General features: G+C 37.0%; 1 protein-coding gene across 1 annotated transcript in view; it reads left to right on the plus strand.

Annotated features, from left to right (window-relative positions):
• Window positions 1-16,493, plus strand: part of PLB1 (phospholipase B1) — a gene marked incomplete at its 5' end in the record, with an annotated part of 107,165 nt that overhangs the window by 13,771 nt on the left and 76,901 nt on the right. Inside the window, 10 exons of the mRNA XM_081940139.1 lie at window positions 829-907; window positions 1,446-1,550; window positions 3,093-3,188; window positions 5,309-5,377; window positions 7,993-8,073; window positions 8,269-8,335; window positions 9,242-9,300; window positions 10,790-10,863; window positions 12,691-12,734; window positions 14,742-14,850. Of these exons, the coding sequence (XP_081796265.1) occupies window positions 829-907; window positions 1,446-1,550; window positions 3,093-3,188; window positions 5,309-5,377; window positions 7,993-8,073; window positions 8,269-8,335; window positions 9,242-9,300; window positions 10,790-10,863; window positions 12,691-12,734; window positions 14,742-14,850 (783 nt within the window). The remainder of the gene's footprint in view (window positions 1-828; window positions 908-1,445; window positions 1,551-3,092; window positions 3,189-5,308; window positions 5,378-7,992; window positions 8,074-8,268; window positions 8,336-9,241; window positions 9,301-10,789; window positions 10,864-12,690; window positions 12,735-14,741; window positions 14,851-16,493) is intronic.

A 16,493-nucleotide genomic window follows, 5' to 3' on the forward strand; every position in this document is an offset into this window, starting at 1 on the left:
ATCACTCTCATTACGCTTCTCTGCATACTCGCTCTTCTAACAGGGAGCTTAATTACTTAACACGTAGCATTCCATAAATGGAACAAACGGAACAAACATGTATTTGTGATAGATTGTTTTACTTTAAATAAATGACTGAAACAAAAGCAACAAAAAATGAACTCCATAACATATTTTCTTCTAAGCAAAAATGAGTCTTAGAACCTATAAATTGACATTAGTTGTGCATGACGATGCCATTTCTTATGTGTACTTAATATAGCACATTGGAACATTTTTATCAATTTTGAGCATCTTGGCATTTGGGAATTTCAGAACTTTATAAATAAATACCTACATAGGAGATAATACTAACAAATGAATTTTTATTAAGTAATTATCATGTCAGAAAATAATATCAATCCTTTAAAGAGGAAAAGTATATGCAAAATATTTTGAATCTGAAATGTTTTGAGCTTGAAGCTTCCTATTTCAAGTAAAAAAAAAACCAGTTGTTCTGAATTTCCTGGATATATTCCCATTCTGTTCCCGAACCCTGGAAGTATTCCAAATTGAACAGCTCTTTGAATAATTGATTGGAATCAATGAAACAGCACTGGAATATTTCCAAGAAGAACACATCATCCAATTTTGAGCTTGAAATAGTTTAAATTCAAAACATTTTGCACACTCCAAAGGAAAAGATAGACTAGCTGGTTATGCCAAGAAACTGACTATTGAAAACACCCATTCTTCCTTTGCTAGATTTCAAGAGATTTCATGTTTTAAATGGATATTTTATTATGGCCTTCCATATTTTTACTTTGCTTTCCTATTGATATATTCTAGGAATATAGTTCCTAATTCATGCATTTGTTTCAAAGACTGTTCCAAATTGGATGAGTCTGTACAGAAATTGGTGTATCAGGTGAGTAACATACTAGGTTTAGTGAAAAGAGAATGTGCCTCTCATTGTATATTATGAATAGGCAACCTGTTTTTAGTGTTTCATATCCCTTTCTCATGGTATCATCCACTTCCACTAAGGAGTCTATCATGACCAGTTTGAGAGTGTTTGGAACAAGATTGTCACCAGATCACCATCAGTTGCCAATGATGAAATCAACTGTTAAATATGTCTGATTACTTAGAGTTGGTCACTGGGATGGCCTCATTTCTGAAATGCCTCCAGGATATGGAAAGTCTAGTATGAAATCCAGTGACTAGGCTTATGCTTTTCTTAAGGAAAAGGATTTATGTAAAATGTTTCATAGCCATTGGGACATTTTTAACAGTTATTAAGGAATAGATTATTTTCCCTATTTCATTTATATTTTGACTATGTTCTTTTATTATTCAGATTTATTAGGCACGATAAATGGGTTTTATTTAAATTAGGAAGAAATGTATATATTGTACTCAGTTCTCTGTAGTTTAAAAAAACCTCCTTTTATCCCTTTCTTTAGGATGCTTTGGAGAGGCTATTGGCATCTGAAAAGTATGCCCTGAAGAGAGATTTCACTGCAGGTCTTCAAATTTCATTTGAAGAAGTAAATATGCCGCTCGCAACAGTAAGAATTGCAAGTTTCTTATTCTTTCTGAGACTTTTTCTTATCTTTTTCTCTTTTCTTTTCTTCTTTTCTTCTTTATTTTCTCTCTCTCCCCCCCTTCCTTCCTCCCCCCCTCTCTGTATGTATGTGTGTGAGTGTGTTTGTGTCAGTATTGATTCCTGGCAACTTCTTGGTAGGATCTAAGAAGTGGTTTGCCATTGCCACCTTCTAGGGCTGAGAGAGTATGACTGGCCCAAGGTCATCCAGCAGGCGTTGTACCTAAGGTTGGACTAGAACTCACAATTTCCCAGTTTCTGTCCTGGTGCATTAGCCACTGCATCCTAACGCTAAACAATTCCTCCTATCTACCTCTCTCGGTGTGAGCACAGCCGTCAGCAAATAGGGTATAAAAGGTGAGGGTTTTCTCTCCATTTCCTCTGTCCCTGCAGTAGCTTCCATCTTTACACTCAGTGCCCTGCCTTGCACCTTTCTGCTGCCTGCCTGGTCTTGCACAATGTCTGTTCAGGAGTTTATGCAGTATTGGCTCATCTAGGAAGAAAGTGATTAAGGAGCAAGCATTAAGGAACAGTAGGGCTAGCAACTGGTGGGCAGAGCACAGGGAAGGAGTAGTGTGGAGAAAGCCTCTACCAAGCCTCCCTTTTCTAGCAATCAGTGCTGCTACTGTTAGTCACTATGGTCCTGGTCTTCTGAAGTCCAACTGTACTACTTATGAACATCCATTCTTGTTTCAAGTCAGAGGATTTAGGGTTGGAAATTTAGATTAACCATCAGGACATTAGTCAAATATTATTCTATGGGGTTCAATTCCTCAACCCTAGGAATTCTCAGATCGTTGTCTTTTAGAGCAATTGCAATAGCACTTAAACCTATATATCACTACATAGTGTTTTACAGCCCTCTAAATGTCAACATATTGTCCCTAACAATCTGGGTCCTCATTTTATTGATCTCAGAAGGATGGAAAGGTGAGTCAACATTGAGCTGATCAGGATTGTTTATAGAGAACTATATACCTAGTTTTAGGAGCTATAGCACTTATCTGCAAGAAGATTTGGGAAGAAGATCATGAATTCTAGGTGCCAAGTTGTCAAAACTTCACTGGGACCACAATAGAAATGAATATTGCAACCTTTTATCACTGCAAAAAATCAACACCTAAAAGGCTAAAAACAATATCGATTCTCCATATGATGGACTGAAAAGCTTCCCTTTTCCAGATAAACAATTATGCAGATACTAGTAGTTTTGTTGGAGGATTGTTTATAAATTAAGCATAGTCATTTTCCTATTTTTATATTGTTAATTTAGATGTTCATAATTTAATTGTACAATGCAAAACACATATAGGATATATGTATAATTTATGTAGTATATGTAATACATATGAGATGATATGCTTGTGATTTTTTTAAAAAATGTGTGTTTAATATATAGTTATTCAAGCAAAATGTACATCAAGTAATTGGGTTGATTCGGTTGCCTGTTTTAAAGTTTGAATGCAAAAATATTATTCAGTTCTCTTCCATTCTTAATATGTTGCAGGTCAATCATGATATTGATTATTCAAAAAAGGAGGCACTACTGAAAATCTCAGGGGGGGAAATTGCTGCTGTAGGAATAGGACTTTGGAACAATATGGTAAGGGGCATGAAAATATACGGAAGACTTCACAGTGTTTTTCATTCTAAGGAAAAGCTGCAGTAGGAATGGGCATAGCCCTTTTTTCATGATGAGGCCTTGAGATAGTGACTAATCAGAGGCATATCATAATGACTAAGCAAGAATTTGAATTCAGGTGACCATAAAGCAAATCTGTCATTTTGACTACCTCCTCAGGTATAACTTCTTCAGCCTGGTTTCTTTTCAATGCATTGACTTTCAATTCAACAGTCTCATAAAGCAGATATCAGTGACTTCTGCTGTAAACGATGAGCTCTAACTTTCTTTTGGATGTGGATGTCCTTCACTTTAATGACCCCATTTATCTGATATGGTAGGACAAAAGTTAAATCCTTGAATCAAGGTTGCAATCTTGGATGACAAGAGCTGCACTTAGTTATCTTGATCGATCTCTCTTTTATCCATAAGCACACATAATGATGTCAAAGTTCTTGTCTCAGCCCTCCATTTATTGCAAGTCAGATGTCCTGATAAGGGAACAAATGGGAGTATCCTAGATTATTAAATTTGATTTGCTTTTTTTAAAAAAACCACAACACTTGAATTCTAATTCTAATTTAAAATCTGATTTACATTTACTTGCACTGGCAAACAGATTGTTGAATCTTCCTCTCCCTTTTTAAAAGCCCAGTTAAAAAGTTTGCAATCTACCCATTCCAGTATTTTAAAAGAAAAGATTTATTGCTAAACTATAAACTCCACATTTCCCAAGTGGGAAATTTTTCATCTTTTGCTCATTTCTCCCTTTTAAGCCCTTCTCATTCTTCTTTTCATAATTCTTCAAAGTTTCCCAATGAGCATCTGTCTGGGTGTTTCTGTACTAATGACTTCAAATAGTATTATTCAAAATATGATGTACCCCTATCAGGCCTGGAAGCCATGCATTTAGCCTTCAGGCCTGCCACATTTTCTGCTGTGGAAAATGGGAGGGGGGATTATATGGAGTATGGGAGATATATAGTCTAAATAGCATTCCTTTCTCAGAGTATCAAGGACATCTTGCCCTGCACCTTGAGTGGTGTAACTGGGAGGCATCTCCAGTTGGGACGGTACCTGATTGGACCATGTGATGGACATGTGGATGCTGGACAGGGATTTGAACTTTCAACTGGGTGGGGAAAACCTGGAAGTTATCAGATTCAGGTTTTCCCAGATGTGCCAATATGACATCTCTAATAAAATGGAACTTTGAGGAAACTCAAGCCTCGGAGTCTTCTTTCATTGGGGCTGTTACTTAGAACCATGATATCACTGTCCCATCTGTTGTTAACATAATTATTGGGGTAGGAAAAAGCCAGGGAAACAGTGTGGAAATAAGAAAAGCAGTTGTTAGACCAAGATATTGTCCACAACATGCTACAAATGAGGCAAATTTTACAGATCTTGAGGCTACCCTTGAACAATTCTGAAATAAGAGGCAGAACACTACTTTAACATGGCCTAAGAACTGTTGTGCTTCACTATCCAGGTTCTCTTATTACCCGAAGAAATGATCAGGGGTTCCCCCACTCACACCTTTTATGTACTGTTTGCAAGGGTGTAATCCATACAAGTGAAATGTCTGATACTGCTAGAATTATTTTAAAAAATGTAAGAAAGATGACCTTATCAGGTCAGCATTTCTAACAAGGTGGCTTGATGCTACAGAGAAAATACTCCATAAGAAATAAAAATAACAGAATAACCAAATCCTTGTAAATTCTTGTAGACAGCATGCTTTTTCTTAGTTATTTATTAACTTTCATTTACTTATTTATTACATTTTACACCACCAGCCCCGAGGGACAAATGTCTTGTTCTATGAATATAATAGAGAAAAAAATAGAGATAATTATTTTACATCTCTCTATATCAGAGGTTCTTAAACTGGTGTTAACATTCATTTATGTTAGGACCAGTTTAGTCAAGTGCTTCAACTAAGAAACACCTATTGTTTGTATCTTCTGCACTCAGAGAAGCAAGGCTATTGCCCTTGTAGTAGGCTTACAAGTCAATCCTGCAAAGGAATAACTGGAGGACTGATCAACTGAGCAAATCTCACTTATGGTTTTCTTTCTATTTTTTTTTAAAAAAATTAGTTGACTCCAACTGGTCAGAAGAAGCCCTATCACTTCACAGAAGTACCTGATCCAAAGTGTCCTTCTCAGGTAGGAGAACAATATTTTCTAAACATAGCTTTAACATTAGGTAAAATTGGGGCTGTTTGATTATTCTAGTCATGAAGCAAATACAACAGGGTGGCAATAATCACCAAGTGTTGTGATGAACACAACTTCCAAAAGAGGAGCAATGAATTCCAAAGTGTAATTCAGAACAACTGAACTTTAATGCCATGTCATTAAACACTGCAAGAACCCAAATTTTGGCACCCAAGGGTGTAGCAGTTTCATTTAAACAAAAAATAATAATTTTTTTTTGTATGAGAACACAGGAAGTCAGGCAATTGCCTGCCTTGCCCAGAGTAATATACAATAACTTGCAGGATTCTCTAGATTTTCAGGCAGGACTTTTCCAACCTCCAAAGAAATCCTGAATTCTTCCTGTGCAGAGCATATACTTTACAATTGAGCTTTGCTGCTCTCCAGCCATTATGGTCAGAATTACAGCAACTGAATAGACAGGAAAAGGATGTTCCAGACTCATGTCGGTGGGCTTTCAAATGTGTCCCCAAAGACATTTGTTCATCAACAGGCATTGCTTCTTCATGGTGTTAGCGTACCATTGAAAATGGAAGAAAGATCTTTTGAGCTCAACTGTACATCCAGGTTAATGTATATTTTATATTTGCTATTCAATTCAAGGAAAAACAGAACTGCAGCCTGATTGTGTCTGAAAATTTATTATAGTTGCTTGTTTTAGCAAATGTGTCTTCTAGGGCTGGTGTTCTTTAAAAATAGAATAATAACGCAATAAAATAGAAACAAACTTACACAATTTTATTAGCACAATAAAATTACAAATTTGAGGTCCCACGTGATAAAAATTAAATGCTGAGTCAAAGTAGTAAATATGAGGCTACAAGCTCAGTCATGGAATAAAATAGCAGTTAAGCCACTAATGGTAGGTTAAATGGCAAAGATCTGAAATGATAAGATTAGCTTGAATTTCCTGGTGGGAAGGGTTCCACAATCACAGGGCCATCAGCAAGAAGCATTTTCTCTAAAAGTCTTCCCTCTAAGCCAGGGGTGTCCAAACTTGGCAACTTTAAGACTTGTGGACTTCAACTCCCAGAATTCTGCTGGCTGGGGAATTCTGGGAGTTGAAGTCCACAAGTCTTAAAGTTGCCAAGTTTGGACACCCCTGCTCTAAGCTGAGCTGAGCTGAGCTTGAAATGAAGGAGGACATTTGAGAAATTACTTCCTTGCACGCCTTTTGTGCTTCTGCATGCACAAGAAGTACATAGAGGTATTTTTTGACTTACTACCCCAATTAAGCTTAACATTTCTGTTGCTAAGTGAGACAGTTGTTAAGTGAGTTTTGCCCCATTTTGCAACCTTTCTTGCCACAGTTGTTAAGCGGATGTTAACATGGCAGCTGTTAAATTAGTAATATTTTTTCAGTGCCTTTGTAACTTTGTATGGTCACTAAACGAATGGTTATAAGTCAAGGTCTATCTGTACTGAAGTCTAACCCATAAAGAGCTTTATAGATCTAAACTACTACTTAGGCAATATTTGGAAATAAACCAAGTGTCACTACAAGTCACAGAGGATATTATAATAGAGCACTTGATACCAGTTAAAATCTTGCCATCAAATTCTGCATTCATAGGGGCGTGTCAATTTTTCAGCTTTCATTTTCCAACCATTAGGGTGCTCAAAAGTTGTGACATGCCTTGGGGATTGTAAATATATTTTTGTTACTTTAATGTAATTTAGGTGTGCTTGGTAAGTAACTACCTAAATATCATAACTTTTTAACATTTTGTTTGTTGCATTAGCCATAATTCCTACTTATTCTGAGAAAGAGATGGGCAATACATAATTTTATATTATTATTATTTATTTATTTATTTGGATTTATAAACCGCCCCCTCTCCCAAAAAGGGACTCGGGGCGGTGTACAGTCAATGAAACACAGATAAAATACATAAATAACAGTATAAATAATATATAAACAATTAAATACTTGATAAACAAACTGACAAAATATTCCTACTATAGCCCTGTGCAACAAGGCTGCTGGCACGTCAAAGAAATCAGCAGCTGCACTTTCCTAGTTTCTTTCTGAGAAATAATAATCCTGTAGAGGTAACAAGCCACTTTCATAGCCAGATTCAGGAACAAACTCCATTTCATTGAAGAAAGTTTAGTTGACAACACATCTTGCATAAAAAGTTCACAAGGCTAATTTCAGTTACAGTTGCTTTTTTATTACAATTTAGCAATTTTTCCTAGTCCAGATAAACTACTGTGTTTCACAGGTAAGGTGAAGAATTGTGGTTTGGAGAGTTAAATGTATACTGTAAGAGAAGCATTCTCTGTGTTATATTATACCCATCTGAGGTTTTATATGGCATGCTCTGTCCCTTCCTAAGTGCATCTCTTCTGTGTCTGGGCTCCTCTTACTGACCAGTAGCCCTGTCTTGATCTTGATCATCCATGGAGGAGTCAAATTGTAAACAATATACTTCTAGTATTTGGAGCTCTCTGTAGATTGACCATAGAGGTTTTGCATCGGTTGAAAAGATTGCTCTCGTGACTTTATCTCTGGTGCCAAATGATTACTTAATTTAACTGCTTTCACTATCTTATCTTTTCAGGAGTACCCGTACATCTTCACATACAAGAATAGCAATTACTCACCTTTTCCTGTGGTGCCATGGACTGAAGCATGTTGTCAAGTATGGAAAACATTGGTTGCACAATATTTTATTGTTACTGATTGGAGATGAAAGGAGGTTTGGCACAACATGTTTCATGCCTCATTCTTTCCTAAGGAGGAACTCTACTTCTCCTATCTGTTCAACACGTTCATCTTTCCCAGTACTGGAATACTGGAGACTGTGTATAATTAATTGTTCTGTGTCTCTTTTCAGGAAAGGAACTTTGGAACTATTATTCCATGTTCTGACCGTAGCCCCTCTAACACAGTTCCTGTCTCAGGTAAAGATTCTGACTATAATAACTGCATTATATTTTGCAAAGTCTGGAATCTCTCAATATTTATTAAGACAAAAATGGGAATCTTATTTATCTGTGAACTTGAGGAGATCAAGGCAAATATATTGGAATTCACACAACATTTACCATCCACACTTAGCAGAATTATAAGCAAAAAGGTCTCCTAGGTTGCTTCTCTCCTTGATTAGTTTCTTCTTGTCCTGCCTTTAGATGCTTTGGAGAATAGCTTGACTCCTTTTTCTTTGTGGCAATCCCTCATATTGGAACACTGCTATCATGTCTCCCCTAGTCCTTCTTTTCATCAAACTAGACATGCCCAGTTCCAGCAACCGTTCTTTATATGTTTTAGCCTCCAGTACCCTAATCACCATTTTCTAAGGAATGTAAGATGGCTTCCTTTGATATATTTTAGGAATCTAAGTATTTGTAACAATTTCCCCTTCCAGTTCACTTATTCTTTACTTGTTGAATTGCTAATTATTCAAACATGTTCCTTGCTTTATGTTATATATTGGTTTTCCAATTATTTTTATACAGAAAAAGAGAACTGAAAGGGTAATTTGTATAAAAATGTAGCTTTTAAAGGACAATCTGGCTTCCTGTGAAAAGCTTCTAAATAATTTGATAGCAACTGCTAGAAACTAAAGGCATTTAATTTACTTGCTTTTTAAAAAAAATACACAATGCAAATTGTTTCCTGAGAAATAGGTAGGAAATAATGGAAATAATTAATTTCTTTGGAGAATGTGGTGTTTTGATTAGAAGGCTGAATTTCAAAGTTTAGCTGAACGTAACTTTTAAGTAACATTTCAAGTTCTTACAAGTAGAAGTATATTCCAAATCCTAAAGATTTTCTAAAACTTATAGCATTCTCTTTCTTTTTTATAGTTCATAATTTGAGGCCAGGAGACATAAAAGTTATAGGTGCCCTTGGGGACTCATTAACAGTAAGTGTGGACCACCAAATGTACAGCAGTCTATCAGACTGAGCAATATAAAAAGCATTATTGAATTCTAATTTGAAAAAGGAAGAACAAATGATCTTCAAGGCCAATTGAATTTTGGATGTTTCCTTTTGCTATAGTCCCAATAATACTGAGTTATTAATCACCTTCAGACTAGAAATGCCATCTCTCTTGGCATTGTTTCCTATTTCTACACGGTAGCTAATATAGCATAATGGACACTGCAAACATTTTTCTAGCAATGAAAAATAAGCATCCTGACTGTGTAGCAAATAACCTGTCTAGTATAATTTTATCCTCAGTAAGTGGCAACGCTCCAAGCAATAAACAGATACATACAGGTAGTCCTCAATGTACAACCACAATTGAGCCCAAACTTTATGTTGTTAAGTGATAAATTTGTTAAGCGAGTTTTGCCCCATTTTACAACTTTCCTTGCCACATTTGTTAAGTGAATCACTACAGTTTTTAAATTAGTTACGCCATTGTTAAAAGAATCTGGTTTCCCCATCGACTTTGCTTGTCAGGTTGCAAAAGGCGATCACATGATCCCAGGACCCTGCAACTCTCATAAACGTGAGTCAATTGTCAAGCATCCGAATGTAAATCATGTGCCCATGGGAATGCTACAATGGTGCCATTTTTCAGTGCCATTATAACTTTGAGCAGTCGCTAAAGAAACTGTTGTATGTCAAGAACAACCTGCATTTTGCTGAAAAGCCCTGCGAAGGTCAGTTTAGATGTGCTGCTACAGTACATGCATGCAGTACAGAACTTACCTGTGAAAGCTCTGTGTATATGTCATAACACTAAAGAAGTCTGACATGAGCCAGCCCAGATGCTTATCTCCCACTGGTGTGTAATCCAGACAGTAGCAATGCCAGTCTATCGGTGTTGACCATAATCCTTATTATTTCTTCTATTTCACCATCTCCTCTAGGGAGTTTAGAGTAGTCATAGGATTACTCCCAATCTGATGCCAAATCCACAGTAAAGTGTTTAGCTTTATCATTGATGTGACTATGAACCTGGACATTATGCCAATTTGGGACTGAGTTGTAGCATTAGTGCAATACTTAAAGCCACATTATGGGTTTCTTCTTTAAATTCATTCATTTCACCTTGCATCCATTAATTTTAGGCTAGTGGAAGCATTTATTAGTTGGATCAAAATGGGTTATGATTTTGCATTTCTGTGCAATCAGTATTCTTGAGAGTAAAATACTATTGTATTTCTTGAAGGATTTATTTCTGATTTGTTTGATTCATAACCATCTCTTCACTTATTTTATTTTAACTAAGGATTCTTATATTGAGCCAATTTGTTTGTCATTCTGCTTCATCCCATTATGAAGAGGCAAAATACTTTTAGATTTCTGAGACACAAACATTGGGGATTTGTTCTTTGGATCATACTAGGTAAGTAGGTGTCCCTCTAATCATTAATTCTATTTGTTCTCTTGGTTATCAGACAGCAAATGGGGCTGGAGCTTCACCAAACAATCTTATTGAATTGCTGATAGAATATCGAGGTATTTCATGGAGGTGAGTGCTCTAAGCTAAGTACTTTTGATTATCCAAAATCTGCAATCAGTTTGTTTCCATGTGTGTTAAAAATCAGTTTGCTATCTGTTCATATAAACTATCAGAAGTACATTTCTAATCTGTATGGGAGCAATCCTTAAATTGTTATGCTTACAATTTGGGTTAGTCTCTTCAGTAACAATTTAGTAGTGTTCATAATAATAGGTCAGCATAGATCTACTGACAATAGCAGACAAATGCTTAAAGAGAGCTATACATGAGTTCTGTTCAGAAAAGTTGCTATTGGTTATAGATTGAAATTGTAAAATTGGTATCAGTTTTTAATGTACAATTTAGCAGAGCTGTTGGAAAGTCTATCTTGTATGTCCCTTGGAGACTCCCAGCTGCTATTCCTATTCCTCTGCATAGGGAAGCCTTATGACTAAGCTTCATATAAGATTATTTTGGATGATTTGACTTACTATATATACTAATAAAACTCCTGTATCTGTAACCTTTAACTGAGATAAACTGCATTATGAGATAAAACGTTTTCAACCAAGGTACCTCAAATGGGCTAACTTACAGAAAGCTGGAACCCATTATTTCCAAGGGAATGAAATTTGAAATTTGTGGGTGCTTCAACACTGCCACACTGCTACAATCACATGATCCTCATTTTCAAGAATTCTGGACAGTTTCTGGTCATTTGTGCAATCCCTCCCTCCCTCCTTCCCTTTCACCCAGCAGCAGTCATGTATCTACGATACACAGAAAGATTTCTGTGCTCTTTGCCAGCTCCCCCCAAAAGGAAATTCAACAGGGAAGCCAACAAGAAGTTGGAAGTCACTCCTGTTCCTACTGCTTTTTCTTCTGCCTGTGATCATTCAGTTCCCTGAAACAATGACCCAATGGGTCATGGCTTATCAAATTTGCCTTTGAAAACAAAAATGGTTAGCACATTTTATATCAGAGGAAATGTACTTTTAGATTGAATCAATATTAAGGGGACAAGTGAAAAGGAGGAGGAAAGTGGAGGAAATGTTTTCCTCCTTTGTTTTCCTCTTCTACCTGCTTTCTCATGAGTACCAAAGTCTTAAGGCTGGCATCCATGATGGGAGTCAAAAGTGGCAAACTACTGGGATGAAATAATAGAAATAGAAATATGGTTATATAAGTTAGCAAGAGGCAGAATTCTTCAAAGAGCGATGTATAATATACTTTAAAAAATCAAAAGTAATTGATGGGAAACAGTCCTTCTCAACTCCATATTCTTCTGTAGAATACTTCAAGCTTCTGATCTGGATGATCTTCAAAGGTGGTACCTTTCTTCATCTTGGCACAGTAGATACACAGATAAATGAAGCAATTACATAGTGTTTTTAAGGGGAACAATCAGATATTACTTACCGTAAAGATGCCAGATTTTTCATCATGTCTTATATAGCAGGTGGATATAGTTTATGAGTTCCAAACCCCCATCAGCCTTCTACTGAAGCCTGACAGTCACCTTCCATTTTATTTGGATGGGGATCCTAAGTAAAGCAGCAACTTAAAACTGAAAATTGAACAGCCTCTGGGTCTTCAGATTCTGGGAAAGTGCTGGCTGAAAGCATCTGATGCTGTAGCTTTGCTGAAACTGAATTAGTCAAGAATTCTTGGTTCTAATCCGGAGCCAAGAACCAAGAAGTGCCTTAGATAAATAGGAAGTTGAGTCTCAGGTCTGATTCCACAGTTCAAATATAAAGAGATTGTTAAATGTTTGAAATATCACCAGACTGATTCCAAATATATCCTTCTTGTTTGCTTTCTTTTTCTTGTTTTCCTTACCCCGTCCCAACTCTGCAGCATTGGTGGAAATGAAAACCTAACAACAGTCACAACATTAGCAAGTAAGTATCTCTTTCTTAGAGGTTGGTGTATTTGTAAAACTCTTTCATAATTTAGGGAGCAGACTTGACAAAATGTTTAGCAAGTTGTCAGATGAAACCACTTTGCAATCCAGAATCCAGGAGTGGTAGGAATATAGGAAGCAGAAATTTGCTGAGCCGAAATGCTCTAATTTGCTGTTGTGTTTGCATTTATCATTTGGATGGTTCTTGGTAGGTTCTATATGATTATTCTAGAGAAACCTGCAATAAGAGTACCCCTAATGATTTAGGCCTCCAGGAATAGGTTAGACCTGGAGCACCGCCCCGAGTCCCTGCGGGGAGAGGGGGGCGGTATATAAATTTAATAAAACTCAAACTCAATCCTTTTAAAGGGATTGCAACCTGTCACCATAACACACTGTATCAGTGTCACAGTTTCTGAACAGGAGATGTATTTCTTTGCAAAGATGGCAACAGACACAGAAGCACAGCAGGTATACTTTACTATACAAGGTGATTTACAAAAGATATTTATAAGGGCTAAAAAATGCTGGTGTCCTGGTGTCAAGGTTTCCTTCCACATCCAGTCCATCTCGCTCTACCCCTCCTGCTTCCTTCCCTTTATCTTCTTCTTCCTCCCGATTTCTGATCTTGACAAGAGGGAAAGGGAAAAGTAAGGAAAGGACTGAGAATTATTGTAGTGTGCTGAGTGGCTTCATCTTTTCCAACTCAGCCAAAATAACTAATGTTTCTCTGTTGAAAGAAAAACTTCTCAGGTCCTTTGGTCCAGTCCCCCCCCCCAAAAAAAACCATGACCTCTTCGCCAGCAACTGTCTTTTTCCACCTCACCTCATCTTTGGAGAAGTTGCCATCTGCAGCCGGATGGGGCCTTCCTTCCCATTCTTGGACTTTGCATGGACTTCTTGGCCCTTTGGTCTTCATTTCCTTTCTTTCAGGGAACTCCCTCCTTCCCTCCAATTTTTGGTTAGATTAGCAGCATGCCCCACAGCAATTGAAGAAGCGGGTGTCCCCCTAGGGCTCTAGTCCCCACTTACATACTTATTTGTACCAATGGGCTCCTAATCTCCTCATGCCAGCCCTGACTAGTGGCCAGATCAGCCCATTAGGACTGTCAGACCAGCTGCCCTTCAAGACCAGAAGTGAATTGCTCTTTTCTTTTTTCCTTCACGCCAATAACTGGCTCACACCAGCAAAACAGCAGACATGATAGAACACTATAATAATAATAATAAATATTTATTTCTTAGCCGCACCCTCTCCCGAAGGACTCGCACCCTCTCCCGAAGGACTAAAACCCATATGCCACTCATCCTTAACTAAAATAAATTGCACGCCCAACTTCCAGTGGTGAGAGCCATCTAGTTCCCATCTTTATTTGTTCATCTACTCCATGACTGAATCCATACACTTATTCATCACCTGCCTGGCCATGTAATCAGATAATGAGCAGATATTATATTTGGATTTGGATATTATCAGCTTTTAATAGATGCTCTTAACATTTCTTGATAGCCTCTACCACCAGTTTCATAAAAATACCGAAAAGCATGATGACAAAGACAAAAGCATGATGAAAGACAAAGACTTTTAGGAGCCTACAAATGAGAGCGTCAAGCAGAAAATTCCTAATGCTATTTTCAACAAATGTCTGATCACAATCATTATACCGTATAATAATGTACAATAGTTGAAATCTTCAGAATTGGTACTGCAAGACATCATTAAAATTGAGATATATTCCTCTATGTCCATAAACTTTTTTGCACCCAAACTAGGCTAAACCCAAACTGACAGGTATCCAGCTAGAGCAGGGGTGTCCAAACTTGGCAACTTTAAGACTTGTGGACTTCAACTCCCAGAATTCCCCTGCTCTGCACAAGTCTTAAAGTTGCCAAGTTTGGACACCCCTGAGCTAGAGTATATCACCGGATTAGTTTTGGGGGTGTTTGTGGTTGTTGCATCCAAGTGAAAAAGAAATGTATACATCTGCCTGTCATTTTTTCCTAGACATTATTCGTGAGTTCAATCCTTCTCTAGTGGGCTTTTCCATTGGCAACGGAAAGCAGAACAACCCTAACTCTCACTTGAACCAGGCTGTGAGTGGAGCTCATTCTGGGTAAGCAACCAGAAAGTGGGGACCGATTAATATGTTTGTCTTGTGAGAGTAATTTATTATTTCAATAACAAAAGTATTATTTTAATAACACCTGAATAAGCAGAGATAGAACTTTGTTTTTATTAAAACTTTGTTTTTATTAGAACTTTGTTTTTATTAGAACTTTGTTTTTATTACTTTATTATTTTATTAAATAATTCTCCATTTTTGAAGAATTGGGGCAGATTAGTGAGTGTCAAGTTTACAACTCGGGAAAGGGTAGTTTCAGCTACTTCATTTTTTTTTTAATGTTACAGTTGGCTCTAATGTATCACTGTAATTTTTCTGCAAGCAAAGAGCTTTATATTTCCACCTTTTAAATTTGCTTTACTATTTCTGCAGATAAACATAACAAAACTTCATTCCCAGTACCTTTTACAACATGTAATTCTGTTTCTTCCATCTTCTTATTCCATGAGACTCCCTCTCCTTTTTTGTCAGATTGGAGGTATGTGTGTGAACAAAGCAAAAAAAGCCCAGCAAACTTTAAAACCTCAGGCTTAAGGTCCTATGGGAACAGTGCTGCCAAACTGCTTGATCAAAGGGTTTTTAGCTGATTAGATGAATCAGTTCTCAAGTTGCTCCTGATTAATGTAACAATAAAGTTCAAACCCAAGTGTAATTAGCTATTTTAATACTTATATTTCAACTTCCAGTTATCTAGGGCCATTTTAGAAGAGGAGTTGATCAAACATAAGGCATATTATGGTGTGTGCTGATTCAGTTCTGAGAGGCAACATACTGTAGATTTCCTACTTTAGGAACCGTGCTGTAGTGAGACCTGGAGTCTGTCATTTCTTTTTACCTTACCTTATCTCCAGAAAAAGTGATTGGAAACAACCAGGATGTGGATCTATTGTGACTATGACTTCCTTTGTGCTATTTAAATTGTTATTGGAGATTTCAGAGTGACCAGTCCTTTAGAATTGCTCTAAACCAAGATTTGATGGCTGAAAGTAGTGGGAAGGTCAGAATTCAATTCAGATTAAAATAAACATCAATTCCAAAACTATGGTTTGTTTAAAAGAGGTTTTTAATCTCTAGTGAAGCACAAATGAGGATGTCAGTGCAAAAGGGCATTGGAGCCTATAGTCTATCATAGTTTTTAACAAGAGGAAAAAACATAATTTCCTCTTACAACTGGACCACAACAACATGTGGTGAAAGAAAAGCATTAGCCTCCTTGTGGATATACCACATAACAGTTAAACATAGGGCATAGGAAGGAGGGGGGAATGTTTAGAACATGTGCATCATTCATCTGAAAATTAATTCAAGTTTAATCAGTTGCCAAAATTATACAATTAATAGTCTAAAATATATTTGGTCAGATAACAGAAAAATAGGAACCACCTTTGGTGGGAAGGTAACAGCATTCAGTGCACCTTTGGCGTTTAGTCATGCCGGCCACATGACCAAGGAGACATGGCTCTTCAGACAGCACTGGCTTTGAAACAAAGAGGAGCACCTCCCCCTAGAGTCGGGAACGACTAGCACATATGTGTGAGGGGAACCTTTACCTTTAGTTTAATTCTGCCTTGGGAGTAGTGCCACAATCATCTTGGAGTACTGTATATGGGATGATAATTAACATTTATCACAGA

The sequence above is a fragment of the Natrix helvetica genome (assembly GCF_964273705.1).
Source record: "Natrix helvetica genome assembly, chromosome: 2".
NCBI classification, from domain to species: domain Eukaryota; kingdom Metazoa; phylum Chordata; class Lepidosauria; order Squamata; family Natricidae; genus Natrix; species Natrix helvetica.